The 20,635-nt window shown below is 36.3% G+C and overlaps 1 protein-coding gene across 1 annotated transcript; it reads left to right on the plus strand.

Annotated features, from left to right (window-relative positions):
* The first annotated feature begins 9,894 nt into the window (after positions 1-9,894).
* LOC141661914 (LEC14B homolog) lies at positions 9,895-20,267 on the plus strand. The gene is made up of 10 exons (XM_074468940.1): positions 9,895-10,008; positions 16,672-17,001; positions 17,088-17,201; positions 17,995-18,072; positions 18,177-18,362; positions 18,920-18,997; positions 19,124-19,296; positions 19,537-19,710; positions 19,803-19,863; positions 19,943-20,267. Exons 2-10 carry the CDS (start codon positions 16,687-16,689, stop codon positions 20,078-20,080), a joined length of 1,317 nt encoding a protein of 438 aa, XP_074325041.1. The 5' UTR covers positions 9,895-10,008; positions 16,672-16,686; the 3' UTR covers positions 20,081-20,267.
* Positions 20,268-20,635: the final 368 nt, after the last annotated feature.

Below are 20,635 nucleotides of genomic sequence, written 5' to 3' on the forward strand. Positions count from 1 at the left end.
CTCACGTGTCAGCAGTTATTCACATAGTGATAGTTGTACAAGTATCCTTAGAATTGAGGTCATCATAGTCATCTTGTGTACACTGAACTATGCTTTAGTTTAGTTCTTAGTCTCCAGGGACAATTATTAGGGCTCTATTGGGTATAGGAATTTGTACACGAAGATAGTGTATGATCAATAAAGGATCTACCCCTTCCAGTGAAGGAAGCGAATGTTCAAGGCTGATCCACTTATGCTAGTTCAGGAATCTCTGGCCAGAGTGAATAAAATTAGAAAGGAGTTTCTAATTTGCATAGAACTAAGCATAGTAAATGGTAAGCAAGTGATTAAATTAGATAGGCTTGACACGAGATCCATGCCTTGTATTTAATCGGGACATTGTAGGGTAGAAGGAGTTTATTGTACGGTAACTATTCACTGAATAGGTTATTGGTATTCTAAGCAGTGAATTCATATTATTCGGATAGTCGCGATATGCTGAGAAGTATCCCTCACGATGTAGAATAAATGTGATTAATTAATTAATCATATTTAATAAATTAGAGAATTTATATAAATAATGATAAAATAGTTTTATTATTATTTATTTCTATTACCGGCTTAATATTGAACCTACAGGGTCACTCCATAAAAAGAGAATGATTTAATGGTGGAGGAATTAATTAATAATGGCTAATAATTATTTATTTATGAAATAAATAATTAATTGGCAAATTTAATAATTGATTAAATGAGATTTAATTGATTATAAATTAATTAAGAAAAGTTCTTAATATTATTAATTAAAGGATTTAATTTTTGGAAATTAAATCGAGAGAGAGAATTATTTCTAAAGTGTTTAGAAAAAGGATTAATAATTAAAAGGTGTTTTAATTATTAATAAGAATAATAAATGGGTTAATAATAATAATAATATTTATGGGAAAATTTCAGCTGAAAATTTTGCCTATAAATATACTATTATAAACCCTATTTTTATTCTAACCCCAAAATTTTATAAAACCTAATTCTCCCCACCTCCTCCTCCTCCTTAACGTCGTTTTCTTGGTGGATACCGGTGGAGTGCTTCACGTTTGAGGAGCAGCTGCTATGGATCTCCGATCGTTGCTTTTGGATCGCATATTAAAGGTTAGTAATCGATTCATATGTTTTTACCACGATTTATATGCTTTTATTTGGATTTTATATGTGTAAAAGTGTTTTACCATGCCTCCGCTGTGATTAAAATCCAACACATTCAAACTGGTTGGTTGCCAAACGATGCTACTGAAGCACGAAAGTTAGCTGTTCGAGCACTAAGGTACGCTTTGATAGATGGGATTTTGTACAAAAGATCTTTCGTGGTTCCTTACTTCAGGTGTCTCAGGCCCGATGAGGCACGCTTGGCTCTTGAAGAAGTACATGAAGGTATTTGTGGGCAACACTTGGGGGGCAGGGCCTTGGCTCATAAGATAACCCGTTTAGGCTTCTGTTGGCCGGAAATGATGGCTGATGCCAAAGAATATGTGAAGAAGTGTGACCTCTGTCACAAGCATGCACCGGTTGTTAGACAACCCCCCGAGATGCTGACCTCTATCAACTCGCCCATCCCCTTTGCTATGTGGGGAATGGATATTCTGGGGCCTTTCCCCATGGCCACGACATAAAGGAAGTTCCTGATTGTAGCCATTGATTACTTCACTAAGTGGATTGAAGCCAAACCCTTGGCCAAAATCACAACTAAGCAGGTTGCACAATTCTTGTGGGAAAATATTATGTGCCGGTATGGAATTCCCCGTATTCTAGTCACCGACAATGGAACACAATTCAACAACGAGGAATTCAAGAAGTACTATGAAGAAAATGAAATCGAGTTACGGTTCACCTCTGTGGCTCACCCGCAAGCCAATGGGCAAGCAGAGGTAGCAAATCGAATAATCCTGGATGGACTAAAGAAGAGGATCGAAAAATTGAGAAATAATTGGGTGGATGAGATTCTCCCAATACTATGGGCCTATAGGACTACCTGTAGAGTCACGACTGGAGCAACTCCCTTCATGTTAGCATATGGGGCAGAAGCAGTTGTTCCCGTGGAGATATCACATTCCTCTCCCAGGATTCAAGCTTTCAATGCTGAGGAGAATGAAGAAGGACAAAGGTTAGCCCTGGACTTAATTAATGAAGTGCGAGATGAGGCACATGCGAAGATAATGGAATATCAGAAAAAGGCTTCATTCTACTACAATTTAAGGGTTAAAGAAAGGTTTTTCAAACAAGGTGACCAAGTCTTGAGGAAGATAGAAGCTTCTGGTATAGGACAGAAAGGGAAGCTTGCCCCGAATTGGGAAGGGCCATACAAAGTCAAGAGTGTTCAAGGTAGATGAACCTACAAGCTGGAGACTATGGATGGTTTTGAAGTCCTGAGAACTTGGCATGCACAAAACCTGAAGGTTTATTATGTGTAGGGTGACGGAATAGGATTCTCACTTGTCAAGATGATAAGTAGGTTGAAAAGCACCTTGAAGCTTTGCTTGTTTAGGATTTATAAGTTCTAGTTTTACTTTGAGGTTTATTAAGACTCGTGTAAGGGATGAATCCCAAACAATTTATGAAAATTCATAAAGTTTTCGAAATATGTTTGAATCTCTATGGCAAGGCAAATAAAACCAAATGCGTGAAATGCAAGCATAAAATCCAATAAATAAAATAGATCAAATAAATATTACAAGAGTTTGATAAATAAAGTCTCGAAAATAAGATGAAGTAAACAAGCCACGCAGGGCTGGAAAAGCTCTAAGGAGCTGAGGTGCCCTCAGCATCCATATCGTCATCCCCTCCGCTCTCGCTAGAAGTCTCTATCGTCTCGGAGGAGGAGGAAGAGCTGTCTTCTTCAGCAGACCTGGAAGAAGAGGGTCCTGAGGAACGTGATCCAAGACAACTACTCGAGTGCGAAACCTCTGCAGCAAAGCCTCGTCATCAGGGCAGACATAGTCCGCCGGGTTAATATCAGGACAAGCCTCGTTCACGGTCCCAAGGGCCGTGTCCCAACCAGTCCTAAAAAACCCGGGGAAGACTGAGTCATCCCTTATCCTTATGGACTGGGCAAACTCCTCCGAGTCCAAATGGTTATCTATAGCCTTATCCTTCACGGCCCGAAGCACCACCAGCTCGACGTTAGATTCTCCGAGTTCTTCCTCCTTGCGCTTGAACTTCTTCTCTAGAGCAACATACTTCTTCTGCTGCCTCCTAAGGGCATTATCAGCCTTGTCAGAAGCCCACTTCCATGACTCGGCTTGCCTCACAGCACCTTGAAAATAGGCGTTAGACTGAAATAAAATAATTAACAAAGTGTAAGGAAAGAAAATGCTACAAGAAAGAAAGATAAGTTCAAAAAAGGGGGGCATACCGAAGCTAGAGACTGAGCCCCCATGAGCTTTATCCTCTCAAGATCAGGGGTGGCAACCACATCAGTAAAATCCTTGGGAGTCACGCCATGATAGGACCAATACCAGGCATACTTGGTGGATCCCACCACGGTATCCCCTCGGCGGAATCCCCAGAGAGGCTGAAAGGCCCCTGTAGTAGCAGCAGCAGGAGCAGCAGCAGTAATAGGAGCACTATGGCCCTCAGCTCCCTCAGCTGAAGCCTCCCCCATGGGCTCCTTGTGTTTCCTCAAGAAGATAGGCTCCGTGGCCTTCCCTTGAGTGTCTAGGCCTACAAGGCGAGCTTTCTTCATTCTAGCAGTTTGCTAAACAAGGGGCATGTTCTCCTCATTGATCTCCTTGGCAGCTGCAAGATAAGATAAAAAACAAAATAAGTGGTGTCAATAATGCATGAAATTAAATAAAATTGAGAAGGGAAGAAAAACACCCTGTTGAGAAACAGAAGATAGTCCCACATGAATGAGGGAGAATTCCTCTAAGAGAGTCAACTGGTTGTAGTGCCATCATCCCGAGTTAGCTCATTATAAATATTAGTTTCCTCAGGAGTTAAGTGAATGGATTTGAGGCTACCATCACTAACCTTCCCGAAGGAAGATCTGAATAGTGTGCCCCAATTGCCATTCTCCCAATGTAACCCGACGAAACTATTCCTCCAATTTTGGTTATTGTCAGGAATGGAGGCGCTGTTAAAGATATGCTTACATTTGGGTCTTTGTTTGACATAGACCCAACCACAATTGCCAGAAGCGCTATTGTAACATTGAAAAACCTTCCTAAAAACAACTACAGAAAGGGAAAAACCTTCCCTAAGGCAGCAAACCATAAAACATAAAATGTTCCTCCAAGCGTTTGGAGGAAGCTTACATGGGTTGATTTGTAAATCAGCTAGAAGATGAGGAATGAAGGGATGAAAAGAGAACCTAAGCCCAGCATCGAGGGCATCTGTATAAATAAAAAGAGTGTCAGGTTTCCAGTGGCAAGTACGGTCACCACCAGAAACTGGAACTAATCTAAGAGGAGGAAGAACATTATAAACCGCATTTAATTTATCGAAATCTATGTTGTGCCAAGTGTTACAATGATTAAAAGAATCGAGATGTGCAGTGGAGGGATATTCACCCCCCCTAGTGTTAATCATATCGATCAAAGACATATATGAAGATCGGATCTCGATATCCTTACCTCGCTTTGAAGCCGAGGCTATCTTGGCCGCTCTCTCGGAATTCTTATCAGCCATTGATGAAGCTGGGAAGGACCTGGAAACCTTTAATGAAAAAGGAAGCCAGAAAAGGCTAAAGAAGTTGCCGGAAAAACTTCTAAAGGAGGAGAGTTGAGAGAGGAGGAGGTTAGAATGTTTGAGAAAAGATGTGTGAAATGAAGAGTGGTGAGTGTGAATGAAAACACACTCCTCCCACCTTTATATAGGAGGAGAAAAGGGAAAATGGGCCTAGAAAAGCCCATTTGGGCCCAAGTTCAGGAACATTCTGGAATGCTCTACAGAGTGTTGGAAGAATTTTGGAAACTTTCTGGAAAAATCCAGAAACATTTGGAAAAATTCCATAACAACCTCGAAAATTCCAAAATGTTCTTAAAATTTGGCTTAGAAATGGGGACCAGCCCAAGAATTATTGGGTCTAAGGAAAAGCCCGATTCAGAAAAAGGCCCAATTAAGAATAAGCCTGAGCAAAAGGCCCAGATTGGAAGAATATAAACTAGCCCGGGCTCAAAGCCCAGGAAAAGGGCCAAAAATCGAGTGGGAAAACCAAAATCAAGGCCCAAAATACAAGCCCAGCTTGAGGCCCAAATATTTTCCAAAATACAAAGCCTAAAAGATAGGCCCAAATTAGAACCCACTAAAGGGTTGGCCCAAGAGAATCCAGGCCCAGTGAAAAAAGTCCAGCCCAGGTTTAAGGGCCCGAATCCAAATATGTGAAAATCACAAAAAAAAATATATGCAAAAAATTAATATATCCTGACCCAATTTGATCAGGACTTGCATTATATTCCTGGTCGAATGACTCGAGGTCGAAATAGCTGCGATCAGGGCTGAATAAAAGAGTTAATTCGACCAGAAATTAAACCTTGTCGACCAGAAAGCAAGGCATAATCCTAGTCGAATGGATCCTGCCCGAATTTCTGTCGACCTGGGCAACCAAAAGAAGGCTAATTCGGTCAAAAACATGGAATCCTGACCGAAAGGGAAGAAAAATCCTAGTCGAAGGTTTCTGCTCGAAAAAAAAATATACATAAAAATCCTGGCCGAAATTCGACCAGGATTCCTGATCGAAAGAGCCCTCCTCGAAATGCTATCGACCAGGGCTAAATGAAGGATAATTCGACCAGGATCCTAGTCGAATGGGATTCCTGGTCGAAATATGTATTAAAAAAAAGAGGGATTTTATATTCTGAATATTCCCAGAAAATTAAGGAAATTCCTTAAAATATTTTCCGAAAAATGTTGATATTTTCAGAGAATAAGGAATAAATCCAGAAAATTAAGAATAAATCCCAGAATTAAGGGAAAAATCCAGAAAATTAAGGAAAAATCCCAGAATTAAGGAAAAAATTCCTGAAAATTAAGGAAAAATTCCAGAATTAAGGGAAAAATTCCTGGAAATTAAGGAAAAATCCCAGAATTAAGAAAAAAAAATCCTGAAAATTAAGATAATTCCTGAATAAAAGGAATAAAAAGAAAATCGTTGTAAATGTGTAGGTCGCTCCACACTTTACGCAAAAACGATACCCTGGAAGGGAACGAATGAACTTAACTTCTGCGAAACCTAGTCACTGTTTCCCAAAAGTTGGGGGGCAAATGTTAGGGAATAAATAAATCCTAATTACATAGTTAATATTGCAATAATTATATATGAATTGGGCTGCAAGGCCCAATAAGAAGATGTATGATATTCAGACCAAAAAGGTTAACACATTGATCAGGCCTGATGGACCAGATCAGGCCTGATGGAACAAAGAAGGCCCAAAACCCTGATTATTAATTAATTTCATAATTAATTAATAAGGGAGAAAATAACTATTAAGATAAGTCCTAGAAGGGATATGAATCCTTGTAGATTGGCCTCCAAGGAACCTCATAGGATAAGGAATCAGTTTCCTACTTCCTAGGACGCCAAAGTCCATTCTAATTCAGAGACTTGACCACCGAGTCTCCTATACCAAGTCCAATTCAAGGACTCCCAACATCTATATAAGGGGACTCACCCCACAAATCAGAACTACATTTTTTGACTTGATCCTTGGCAATCAGCAAGGTACATAGACATCTTGTTAAGGCAGGTTGAGTCGCGAAACACAAGAGCAGTCAAATCGAGACTCGAAGCTCACGTTCCTTAGTAATAAATACAATAATCATACATCTTAGTTTTTAATCCATAACAAGTCCTTCTTCGTAACGACCATCCAGGTCTATGATTGGAGGATGATTTCTCCCCCTTGGAGGCAGTAGGGGCCTGGGGGCCTAGTGCGCCTCCAAGTCGCGCTTCAGCCTTTGAATCTCGGTCTCGTGAGCCCTGATTCTCTCCTGCACTTCTTGGGGATTCGTTCCTTGGGTGCTCCTGGGACGTTGGTTACCATTAGGCATCGGCTCTTTACCAGCATGCCTCCTTCTTTGGGCCACTTCATCATTCGAAGATTCAGAAACTCTCTCAGTATAAGGACCAGAAAATTCCCGATCCTCCGGGATAGGAGCCAAACCTCGTATGTAGGGGGTGTTTGTCCCCGAGCTTCACTTCGTCCAGTATGCCCACTTCCTCCAACCTCGGGATAAAGAGGCATCCCGTAGGGGGATTCATGGTAACAATAGCTGAGTACTCATACCTTCCGGGTTGAGAGTTCACAGGTGCATGTATCTGCTGAAGTTGGGGATTCGTCCCTTGAGAAGCCGGGGGATTTATCCCTTGTGGCTGAGGCTCAGTTCCCTTATCAGGGTTCTTCCTTGGGTAGAGGCGTAGGATGAGTGTGGGGGTATCTCTATTATTGACGAAATCATTTGAGTTGTCCCAGCTGGTGTTCCTTCAGGGGCGTTGTGTCCACTCCGTGTTCTTGCCATGGTTGTTGTTATGCTTTCCCACAGATGGCGCCAAATGTTATAGATTAAGAACTATGGTATATTAATTGCTGTATTTATTACTAAGGTTCGGGAGGTCAAGGCCTTTAATGGATGCTCTTGTGTTTCGTAGCTTAACTCTGCCTTTACGAGATGCCTACGTATCTCTGTGAATTGGAGAATCAAGCCAAAAAACATAGTTCTACTTGGGGGTGAGACCTCTTATATAGGCGTTGGGAATCCTTGAATTGGACTTGGGTTAGGAGACTTGGTGGGCAAGTCTCAGAAATAGAATGGACTTTGAAGTCCTAGGAAGTAGGAAACTGATTCCTTATCCTATCAGGTCCCTCGGGGGCTAATCTTCAAGGATTTATATCCTCATTAAAACTCATCTTGATAGTTGATTTATCCCTTATTAATTAATTATGAAATTAATTAATATTCAGGGTTTTTGGACCCTTCCTAATTGGGCTTTGTTATTGGATTGCATATTGTCTAATTAATTTTAACACCAATTATATTCCTAGGCTATTTTTGGGCCCCTACCAAGGGTCTTGAGCCTCTTCTTAATTGCCAGCCCAATGTTAATACAATTAATGCGATATTAATTACGCAATTAGGGTTTATTTTTATTCCCTATCAGTTTTGTTATGGTTGTGTAACATTCTTGCATTGTTTGAAATCTCTTTTTAGAAAATGAATCAGTTATTCAATTTTACTAACTTGTCAAAAAACATAAATTCATACACTTTTTAATATTTTTCTCAAAAAAAAAATACAAATGTGAAATTTGAATGTACTACATCGTCTAGTTAAACTCCTACTAGAGGAAATATGTCACGAAACACCAACTCATAATTTTATTAGAACGTTTAATTATTTCGAAACATTATTTAAAATAAAATTAAATATAATCTTAAAACACGACTTTTGAAATAAATTAATGAAATAAAATTTTGAAATTATACATTAAGGTAAGTCGATTAAAAAACCTTTGCGAAATGTTAGTGGATAACTTGACTCTATTCGAATTCGGCTCGAGTTCAGCTCAGCTCGGTTGTTCGTGAACATACTCGTGTTCCGCTCGGGCTCGGTTCAGTTTTAAACGAGCCGATCGTGAACTTCATTTTTGGCTCAGTTGTTTAACTCGGCTCATCTCGGTTTGTTTTAAAATAAACTTGGCTCGGTTCGGAAAGAACTCGGCTCGACTATGTTCGTTTGCAGCTCTAGTTTATATTAATTTAAAAAATACAAACACAATAATTTTTCTCATTTCTAGACAGTAAAGGAATTACAACTTGAACTAGTATAAATTTAAGTCCTTCCCTGTGAATGAACAACACATAAAATAACTTTAACGCAGTGCTTCTAATCTTTTTGCTTATTTAACATTACTATGTTGCAAAGCCTATTTTGAAAACACAAAATATTACCATGCATCGCTTAAGAGTATAATATAATTTTTAATTCAAATATGAATTTAAACATTTTGAGTTTGTGAATGTGCGATTTTGATAATTAAACTTTGGTCAAGACATGCATAAATCCAAATTGTCGATACAAGCATGAAATTGGCACACAAGAATATAGTTCCATAAACGATGAAATATTATTAGGATACACAAAGTATCCTCAATTTTTCATATTTTAATCTCATTAAAGTTAAAGATGATAACTTTTTTCTTTTAAATAAACTACATATCTTCGTTGTTTAGTTTAATTAAATTTCGTTTGGTTTTAAAACCGAGAGCGAACCACTTCAAACTGAAACTGATATATCTTCATTGTTTCAAAAATTTTGGTGCCTCCGCAAAAATTGATTTTAAAGATTGGTTTTTTTAATTTATGGCAATTAAATATATAAAACATAAGAAATATTTTAGTTGAATTAATGGTAGAGTTTGTAATGCTTACAAAGAAAAAAGGATAAAACATAATATCATCGAAGAAAATTGTAATAAACTTTGTGGCTACCAGATCAAGTGATCCAGCTTCAAGTCAAGTTTTTTATGATGTGTGAGGCTCTTCATGTGATATTCACTCTGAACCCCCGAAGATTTTGAGTCGAATCTCATATACTTATTACAGAGAATATATATGTATGTATGTATGTATATCTGTATGTATATATGTATGTATGTATATATGTATGTATGTATGTATGTATATATGTATATATGTATGTATGTATGTATATATGTATGTGTGTATGTATGTATAACATTTTATAAAAGATAAAAAATTATTCTTCTAAACATTATTTTGAAATTAAAAGATAATTTGTTAAAAATATCTAATTGGGCTTAAGTTTTGCAAATTTTAAAATAAGCCCAAATTGGGGCCCAAATACTAAATTAGGGTTAACTATGCAAAAAAGAGTTCTAGAGAATAACTTGGCTTAATGTAATAGAGAGATCTAGATCCGCCACCAATTGCCGACTAGAGTTTGTTGTTTCGTTTGAAGATAAGAGAAGAGGATATCTTGAAGGGAGAAAAACAAGAACACGATCTTTGACGAAACTTGTAAGTTTTTTGGGTTATAATTCTGTTTACGATTTATCGGTTTATAATTCTGTTTACGATATCTCGATTATAAGTTCCATCAGTGTGATAATCGTGATAATACATCTTTGAAGGTAAGTATACATTAATAATAAATACATAGACATATATTTCTTAAATTTATTACAATTTGATGCAAACTTGTTAATTTTTACTTGCTATTTTTAATCTTATTATCAAATGAATTTGTATGTTAGATTTTATGTTAATAAATTAAAATTAATTATTAGATCTGTTACTGATTGAGCTATAGTTTAACTTTTCTAAGGTTTTGAATTTTACCTATTATCTTTTGATTAGTAAGCGGTATTACTTACATCTGAATTCTTGATGTTAAGGGAATGCTTTAGTTTTACTGAGTGTATGTGTATTTCTATATGTTCAACAAAGTTATATGCATGCCTATATTAGTCTGTTGATGTTAGTTTACCATTGTCAAGATTATCATTCATGTTATTTTTCTTTGTATTTATTTACTAGTGTTTTGTATAATACATATCATAGTTTGTTGATCATTTTTTTATAGTGAAATTTGGATTTAGACTTGTACACCCTAGTCTCACATCAAGGGATTGAGGACTTCTGTTTATCTTATAAGGTAAAATATCACTACTAATTGCACCAACAAATTATGATCTTTTGAAGGCCTGTAGTGGGCTTATTATTTACTCAAGTTGGATGCATTTGGGCCAGTAAGCTTCAACTATTTTAGACTCGGAATCGAGACTTGGCCCGGTTTTCAAAAAAGACTTAGAATTTGACCTAGGTTGTCAAATACTGTATCAGAGCTCTGCCCAACCAAAAGTGCAGATGAACTGCCTAAGTTCTGTAAGTGTATTTTTTGGGCTCGATGACGAAGTCAACCTAATAAGAGGGGGATTTTATAATATCCTACATCGATAAGTATAAGAATATTTGAGGCCTTTATTGATACAACTTTACAGATAATGGTTTCTAAATCGCTATTTTTTTTGGACTGACCCGTGATGGGTTGTTGGGTTCGGTATATATTCGGTTGTGGGCTTAGATGTTATAAATGATAATAAATCCAGGTTCACGAAAGCTTGATGCGTCAAGTCGCCAGAGGAAGGGACACGAATGTTGGTGGTATTATCCCAGAATGGACAGAGATTCGGAGGTGGGGACTCAAAGCCATCCGATATTATCCCACAATGGCTAGAGAGGACCGATCCGGACCCAATGGGATATCCGTTTAAGTCTAATAAGGACGTTAGGAGTTTGTAACATCCCAGTCCCACATCGAGCAGATTTAGGACTTCTGTTAAGTTCATAAGGCAAAGTACTACTATCAAGTGCACAAACAAGTCATTATCTTCTAGGGGCATGTGGTGGGATTGTTGTTTACCGAAATTTCCTACATTTGGGCCATTATACTTTAGCTTATTTCGGACTCAGAATCAGGACTTGACCCAATTTGCAAAAAAGATTTGGAATTTGACCCGGGTTATCACAAGACTTTTTCTAAGATTTATCAAGGGTTTGACTTTTTTTTTGGTTTTATGGTTGGGAATTAGCATATCTATCATTTGATTGACAATAATTCTACTTTTATTTCGTCACTCGAGCCTTAGAGCTGTTCAAATTCTCCGATTCCCTGTTTTTTTGTTATTCCCCCTCATCATTGAGCTTTTGAAAATTTTTCCCTAGATGACAATAATTTATTCCTGACCATACCTTTAGTATCAACGACAATACCTCAAGGGATACAAATATCTTTTTTTTTATTTGGGTTTTGCTAAAGAATATGCTTGAAGTTCCGGTTTCTTAGAAAACGCCCAATGTAGTTCAATTTTTATGGTATATCACCACATGCACATCAAGAAAATTTGAGCTTGCTTTTAAGTCATTTTTTTGAAACTTAATCAAACCAACACCTCTTACACAAGCCACCAGTGTTGTATTTCCAAATATTTGTTAAATATTATTATGTACAAGGGCTGATATCGAGAGTTTATATTTATCCGTGATGGGCACCTAAAGTCGAAGTCTTAATATAAATTTTTAATTAGTATCATGAGTTAAATGTGAAATATTTTAATTTATCCATAGACAGGCATCCAAACCAGAAATCTTAACACGAGAATACTACTGCCAATTACACCAACTGATCATTGATCTTTAATGGGCCTGCGATAAGCTTGTAAATCCAAGTTATTGCATTTGGGTTCTGTACTTCCACTTATATTCGAATTTGACTCGAGTTGTCATATATGGTATCAAAGCCAGCCTTGGAGAGCTTGATACATTAGTTTGTTAGAGAAGAGGATACGAAAACTGGTGATATTATCTTATAATGGATAGATGTCCAGTGATGGGGACACGACCAACTGGTAGTATTCTAGAGGAACAAGTCTTGGTGGCTAAATCTAAGATGACTATGTATACATAATCATATTATGTTTGATGAATATGCTTGAGAATTGTTTGGCCTGAGTATCATGTGACTGATACACCGTTGGTAAAAATGATTGTATTGTCAATTATTATTTGGATTAACAATATAAGTCAGGATGTGGTGTTTTCCTTGTCATATATTTTGTATATAACCTCTATATTGGTTGTATGTGGATCTCGTATATTTGTGTGTATTCTCTTAACAAGTTATGTCAAGAGCCAATGTTTGTGATGGATAAGGTTAGGAGAAAGTTCGAGATTGAACTTTTTAATGGAAGAAATAATTTTATCTTGTTGCAAAGTATGGTGAAAGATCTGTTAATTCAACGAGTATTATATGCAACTCTCGAATAGAAGAAGCCTACTGATGTTGATAATACAAAGTTGAAAGATATGAAAATACGTGCAATATTGATGATCTGGCTTGCTCTTTTACCGAAAATCAAGTATGATGTTCTTGAGGAGGATAACCCAAAAAATTTGTGGGGGAATTTGTCGAAGAAATACAACTCAGCATCTTTTGCCAACAAGTTGTTGCTTAAAAAAGATTTTTCTGAGCTCAAGATGAAAGAGATCATCTGAATTATTTAAATATCTTGATCAACTGAATAATTTGGATAATAAACTGGAGGATGAGACAAAGTTGTTCTTCAACTAGTGTCCCTATAAAAGAAGTATAGTAATGTGATTACTTCATTATTGGTGGGGAAAACAAAGTTATCTTTTGGCTGAGATCATTGTCGTTCTTCTAGGATGAAATATTGATGAAGCAATGACTGAGTGTCGCATATGATGGAAGTGCACTTATGGTACAAAGCTATTATATTATTAGTATGAGTATTGGTGATACAAGACATATATTGGCTGGGTAATAAGTGCATGTGTAGACATGTATTATAAATGGCATGCCTTCTTCACAAAGTTAGGTAATTAGGTATCAAGAATGACAAATCTTGGTGGTTAAATTTGAGATGACTATATATACATAGTCATATTATGTTTGATATGTACGCTTGAGTATTATTTGGATTCAATATTGTATGAGTGATATACCATCTGGTCAGATTGATTGTATTGTTAATTATTGTTTTAATTAATAATATAAGTCGGGAGGTGGATTTTCACGTCATATTTTTGTATGTGTGCTCTGTATTGGTTATTTGTAGATCTTGTATATTATGCGCCCACTAGCAGTCTGTATTATAATAATAATCATAAGTTTTAATTCCTATTATATTTATAAGATAGTGCTAAAAGGAATCAAAGTAATATTAACATTACATTGTGTCAAATAATTATAAATCAAGAGCTCAAGAAAAGTTTTGGAGTTACTCTTAATTCATCATTAAACCACAACGAGTTCTAACTTACTAAGAACTATATCCCATGTAAATTTAATTCTAGACTCTTACAAATTCATAGTAATAATAAAATAGTAATTTATAGTTTCATTTAAAGAGTATAGTTTATTATAGATAAAATAGCCACACCCATAGAAGAGTCATCGCCAATATTCTAACTTAAAACCCGACCTAGATTTTACAGGAAATACTACAAAAGGTCTCGCTCTTGGAGTAGGACGACCAACTTTTTACAAAAGAAGAAGTCTAGAAAGGTATGTGAGCCTCTTCTATGATCACTACAAAGAAGTAATATGACCTGGGCCCAATACAAGATAGGCCTTGACTATGGCTTAGGCCTCAGCTTCACCCAAAGCACAAAAAGAAATCTCTACAGTCAAAATTGAGATATATGGCCTATGTTCAATATGAAATTGGTCCAAGTCCAATAAAGATATCAACCTTGCTTATTTATTTAGGGCCTCGCCATTTAGAAAGTCTAGATTTTGCCTAACAGAAACCTCGCCTCTTGCAAGTGTTTGGAGACTCAAGAAACCATTACGAAGATGGTAGTAAAGACCACGGGCCTAGCCTACCAAAAGAAGAAGGCCTAGGATGTCAAACAATATTCTCCCTTCTTCTTGGTTAGGGAAAGGTCGTCCTTAGTCCATCTATATTAGTGAACTCTCACTGAAAGCCTCGCCTTTACTGGAAGCCTCGCCTTTACTGAGAGCCTCGGCCTTTAAGGTATAGAAATATGGAACCTCCCTAAATAACACATCTATTGGGAAGACACAAAAAATTATGTGCCATGCCCCAAATACGATATTTTACATTTGCATTCATGGAAGATGCTTATGCCCCATCCCGGCTAACAGACCTCGCCTCGTTGGGGGAGGGGGGGGGTCAAAGGGCGTCACTCCTACTGAATCTCAAAGTTGGCCCTCTAATTATCTATTCTCTTTGGCTCAAGGCGACTTCGACAATCTCCGGTCAATGACTTGGCTGACAGGCTCGAAAAAAGTAGTTGGGCTCTTAAGATCCATATTTCACTAAAGCTCTAGCCCCGGTCATATTGATTTTTTTCAGGAAGAAACCGAAGCCCATGTTATATAAGATTTTTCAAGGAAGAAACCTAAGCCCATATAAGTTTTTTACTCACCAAGAACTACATTTTATTTGAGCACATATTAATATTATATAGGACGAAGCACCCCTTACGAAGAAAGAGAAAATTCAACTACTATCTTAATTCTAAATTCGACAATTCATGCTATCTCAATCATCAAAACACCAAATTTTAACCCTAACGTCATTAGTTGTTTATGGTAGCCTAATAGTCGCTTAGGCTCATTACCATCATGAACCACCATCACTACAATTTCAACGAACCTTCCCGAATCTGTTATCATCAAATTTTTTCTGTTAATATACTTAAATATATATATATACTATATTATTGAAAGCCAACAATTTATATTAATAACTTAAAATCCTTTTATGATTTCTATTTCTCTTATGTTTTCATATTTTAACATACGATCCTATACTTGTAATTTAAAAATAAATAATATTAGATTGGATCAATTATATAACATATTTTTTTCTTGGATGAATACTATATATTAATTTGTTTATCCTTATTCAATAATATAGATCAATATTATTTACTATTCTTTCATAGCCCGAGTCACATTATATCAACCAAATCCAATTAATTATATTTAGTTTGTTTAACTTATTTTAGGTATAAATATCAATTAAAATAATATAAAACTTGATATGAAATAGAATTTAAAGTAGAAAAAGTTGACTTTAATATCAATTATAATGATATAGAATTCGATATGGAATAGAATTAAAATTGAGATTGGAAGTTGACTTTAATATCAATTAAAATTAGAATTGACCAACTGACCAATTAGAATTAGAATAATAGAAAAGAGTAATTAATTAATTTTAGCAAGTACCGACTTACGTGCCCCACGAACCACGGTCCGCTTACCGAGAAATAGAAAGGAATAACTATTAAATTTTTAAGGTTTTGTCTATTATACTATTAACTAAATGAGAATTATCCCACTTGAGGTATGGGTACATATCGATTACAATAATGTATAACTCAATCTGAATTAGAATTTAAATTAAATTGGTAGAAGTTGATTTTTATATGAAATATAATTAAAATTGTTAGAGGAATTTGACTTCAATAACAATTACAATTAGAATTAGAATTGAGTGGCAGACAAACCGACCAATTAAAATTATAATAATTAAGTAAGGGTAATTAAGTAATTTTATCAAGTACCGAACGACTACCAAACTTTCAACGTTTCATCTATTATAATATAATATAGATTAATATAGAATTATAATATGTTGTTGATTAGATTTGAACATGAACATCCGCGAGTAGAAAATAAATAATGTAAAATTTTCGATTATAGTATAGTTTGAGAATAAATATTGTAAACTTTTTAAATGTATAATACGAAAGTAGAGAATGTTGTTAGTAGTATTACATCCCCTCCCTTAAAATCTAGCCCATTTTTTAGGCAATAATTTGCCTATCCATAATAATAAACTGCAAGTAAGAATATCCTCTGATACATGTGTTAAGAACTAACTCATCTAAAACTCGAAAGCAGTTAGAGGAACTAGTACAGTACCGATTTAAAAAGTGAACTAATGGAGATACTTTTAGCAAGAGCCCAGAGAAGTCATTTGATTCCCTGAACCATAGTATGTTTTTAACTAGTTGTTTAACTTGATATAATATTTCATTTTGAGGTGATGTTATCATCTGTTTTTTTTGTCAAATCTTTCTTAGTGTGGCACTAAGCAGTAGTTGTCTCTCGGGACTGAGCAGGACAAGATAATTGTGATGGACGGTGAGGTGTGCGAACATCTTCATCATGATCATGATGTTGCACAACTTACAAGGCTTCAGTCCGAACCTCACAAGCTTTTGAGTCGACGAGTACCTGGCAAGTCAACATTGCCTGTTTCCCCTGTTCAAATGTTAGCACGTCGGGAGGCCAACTTTTCTGGCCGCAGTAGATTTACCTCTGCTGATTCCTGTCATATTCAAAGCCGATACTTGCCGCATAATGGGCCTCGTGTGATTGATAAACTGCAGAGCTTTGGTTATGTAACTCAATTTTCTCATGATGGTTCACTTCTCGTGGCAGGATTTTGGGTACCCTTATTCAGCAGTAAAGATTTGTTAGCTTATGTATCTTATATTGATTAAGTTTCGCTAAAGTTTGCTTTGGTTTTCTTCAGGATGGTCGCATTAGGGTATATAATGTTGATAGAGGATGGAATGTTCGGAACAACATCCGTATCAGAGGCTTCCCAGTTTGTGATACATCTCTTTCACCTGATAAACGTTTTCTTGTGAGTGTGTAAGCATTATTAGACAATAGAGGGTTATTACATGACTTGGTCTATTCACTTTCATATTTTTAAGTTTATTATGAAATGTTTATGCATTCACTTGGATAGTGTACTGGACACACTTTAATTTATGACTTCCAAATTGCTTCACTAAGTAAAATTGAATGCCTCTTTACTTTCAGCTTACCCTGGCTTGAACCTTGAACTAGGTATCAATCATAAAGAATGAAAAACTGTTGTATGATTTGTTAGGTGTAGGCTGCGTTCTTCTCGCTGCTGAAATAAAAAAATTACAACATTAAAGAATGAAAAGCTGTTGTATGATTTTGTTAGGATTTGTGTGGCTAATCCAAAGAAATTTCAGAATATCCCTACTATAGTTCTTTGAGAAGGGAGTTCTTACCTAGTTTGAGTCCAGAAGAACTTACTGAGTTGTTAAAAATCGAATAGCACCATCTCTTTGTTGGATTAACTCGAGAGAGAAAGCAAAAAAGTTTGTTTCACCACATGCTTTTTTATTGGAGGCCTATTGAAATACAATTTCCATGACGATTTCCTTATCAGATGGTAGCGGTTTAGGACAGAGACTTAATATATAATGCTAAATCAAGCAGTACATTGAAATTTATACACAGTTGGTCAAAATCCCTTCACCTGCATCTTATGCTTATGGATAGTGCACAAGACTATAAAGACTCTAATATGAACACACATGCTCTCCTTTTATCTGAACACACCACCCCCCATTATATTAAATGTTTATAGCCTGTTAATTGTTCATTATTCCTTTCAGGTTTATGCCAATATGTCACATTTTCTTCATATTGTAAACGTCGAATCGGCCACAATGGAGTCTGATCCAAATATTAGAGTATGTCTATGAAGTTGGACCTAATGTTATGTATACAATTCTCACATTAGAAGTATCACCGCATCATTTAAGAGGAAGCTCACAGTATAAGCTCTCATGTACAGGAAATTCATAAGGGACTGAATTTTGCTGCTGCTGGTGACCCCACTCGTCATTTTAATGCTAATTTAATAAGTTCAGTGAAATTTTCAACTGATGGGCGAGAGCTTGTGGCCGGCAGTAGTAATTCTTCAATATATGTCTATGATCTTGGAGAAAATAGGCTTTCCGTACATGTTGGCGCTCACAGGGTATGGGGAATTTGCTATTTTTTTTCTTTTATATGGTAAAAAGATGTGTTTCTAGTTAATTTAGCTATTCTCTGCAGTATTTCAGCTTATTTATGTTCGTCGCGAATATCATTTTAAAATATTTTAGTTTTTCATTGACGTGTCCTTGCGAAATATTTTCTGCTAGGGCTCTTCCAAAGTTAATGTCGTGCAGACTCATATTTATAAAGTGATCAACCTCATTATTCTTTCATATACCATTAACCATTAACATTAGTATCTCCATGCTTAGGAGTGTCGTCTGCATTCGCAATCATAGTACAGGACAGAGAGGCCTCATGCACGTATCAAATTCCCTTTTCTGTATAAATGATCCAGATTTTTTTAAGATCATTTGTGTATCCTTGCGATTTACCACTATTATTTGTGTGCTGGTAAAGTATGTTGAACTGAGAACCATGTACTATTGATTAGTTTTAATGTCTACTCTTTTATGTTTTTATGTCTAATTTCTGTCCACAACAGAGAAAATCCAAACGCCGAAACTGATTTAGATCTTATTTGCATCTTTACTCCAGTCTCCTGTATCAACAGTGTGCTTTGCTGATGAAAGTGGTCAAATTATATATTCTGGAGGTGAGGAGGGCCTCTGCAAGGTATGATATGCATTATTCTTTGTTTCAACAGAAGTTCATTAAGTGGTGCCTAGATTTCAGAAAGTCTATGCCAGTATTTTCGTAGTTACGGTTGGTGTCTATTGATTAAGTTTCTAACATTTACAGGTATGGGATAGACGTATTTTGACGTATGAACAAGCATCTGGGATCTTGGTGGGGCATGTAGATGGTGTGTCATTTATTGATAGCCGAGGAGATAGCTGTCATCTTATCTCTAATGCAAGAGATCATTCAATAAAACTTTGGGATATTCGGAAAATGTCCTCTAATATCACTGAGTAAGCCTTCTTATTCCCGATCCCCATTCCACACGTTTGCTTCTCTTTCCCAAACAATTTAAATAAAATCTCACATTTTTCTTCTCGAAAGTTCCACTACATCTTAAGTTCTTCATAAGATGGACACTACAACGGAGAACATGATTTACTAGATGTACTCCCCAATGATACTGGAATGATCGGTGCCTCTCTCCTAAAAATTATGTTAAGACTTAAATCTCACTACAGTTTCTTTTGCAGAAATGCTTATAAAAAAAGAAAAATACCATTGTGCGACATACACAAGGTGCACCGTAGTTCTCAAGGACGTATTATGAGAAACTTTCGGCATCCCTATGATATTTCTTTGGCGACATATAGAGGTCATGAGGTCTATGGGGTGCCCATACGGTGCTACTTTTCACCAGAAAAAAGGTAACTAATGACTTGTAGTTCGGTAATAGAAACCTTTACGTATACAGTCCGGCAATCTACTGATGCATTTACCTGCTTATTTACTTGTGTAGCACTGGCCAAAAGTACATCTACACTGGATCCTCTGACGGTTCTGTTTATATTTATGATCTGGTAAGCATTGGGTCTCGCAAGCTCAAATCCTGTCTAGCTTCCGCACTTTTATGCTGATATTTGTGAAAATTGATTGCAGCTGACTGGAGCTCAGGTTGCCAGACTAAATCATGGAAGAGGCATAGTAAGAGACTGTAGCTGGCACCCTTACTTCCCTTCTCTAGTCAACTCTTCAAGGGATGGTGTGATTGCAAAATGGGACTTCTCGGCTCTCTAAATCTTAATGCATTTTGAATTTGGTGCACATTGTGTTTAGTTTCTAAATATAGCAGTCACAATACTGTAGTTTCAGAAGCTGTGCATGTTCTGTACTGCCCTTAAAAATGTTTAACATTGTTCGGGCATTGTGTGTGCTATAAATTGAAACGGGCTGAAATGAAGCATTGTGTGTGCTATAAATTGAAACCGGCTGAAATGAAACTTTTTGTTTGGCCAGTTCAGTTCGGTGTCGCAATCTTTTCGGTTTAGTTTTATTCGAATGATATATTGTTTTAGTTTATAGGATCAAAATATTCTATCATCTATTGTTGTTCAGATAAATTCGTTTTCGGCTGATCCTTCAAAACACCTGGAAAATTCTAATAATTTAAAAGAGGAGCTAAATCAGTTTTCTATCTACCTATTATCACAAGGTCAATAACAATAGAGCGTTTAAAAACTTTATATATCAAATAGTTAGTGTTATAGGGAGAATTTCGTATAACACTGTTGTGGAGGTTGTTGTGAAGGTTGATGGGTGGAACAAAGATCAAGGATCAAGGACGGTATTTGA

The sequence above is a fragment of the Apium graveolens genome, chromosome 5 (assembly GCF_009905375.1).
Source record: "Apium graveolens cultivar Ventura chromosome 5, ASM990537v1, whole genome shotgun sequence".
Classification (NCBI taxonomy): Eukaryota; Viridiplantae; Streptophyta; class Magnoliopsida; order Apiales; family Apiaceae; genus Apium; species Apium graveolens.

Bases quoted from the DNA above. Each gene is read 5' to 3' on its own strand.
- LOC141661914 (XM_074468940.1), top strand. From the start codon at position 16,687: ATGGACGGTGAGGTGTGCGAACATCTTCATCATGATCATGATGTTGCA. The intron at 17,202-17,994 runs GTGAGTGTGTAA...TATTCCTTTCAG, and splicing joins CACCTGATAAACGTTTTCTT to GTTTATGCCAATATGTCACA. The intron at 18,363-18,919 runs GTATGGGGAATT...TCTTTACTCCAG, and splicing joins TACATGTTGGCGCTCACAGG to TCTCCTGTATCAACAGTGTG.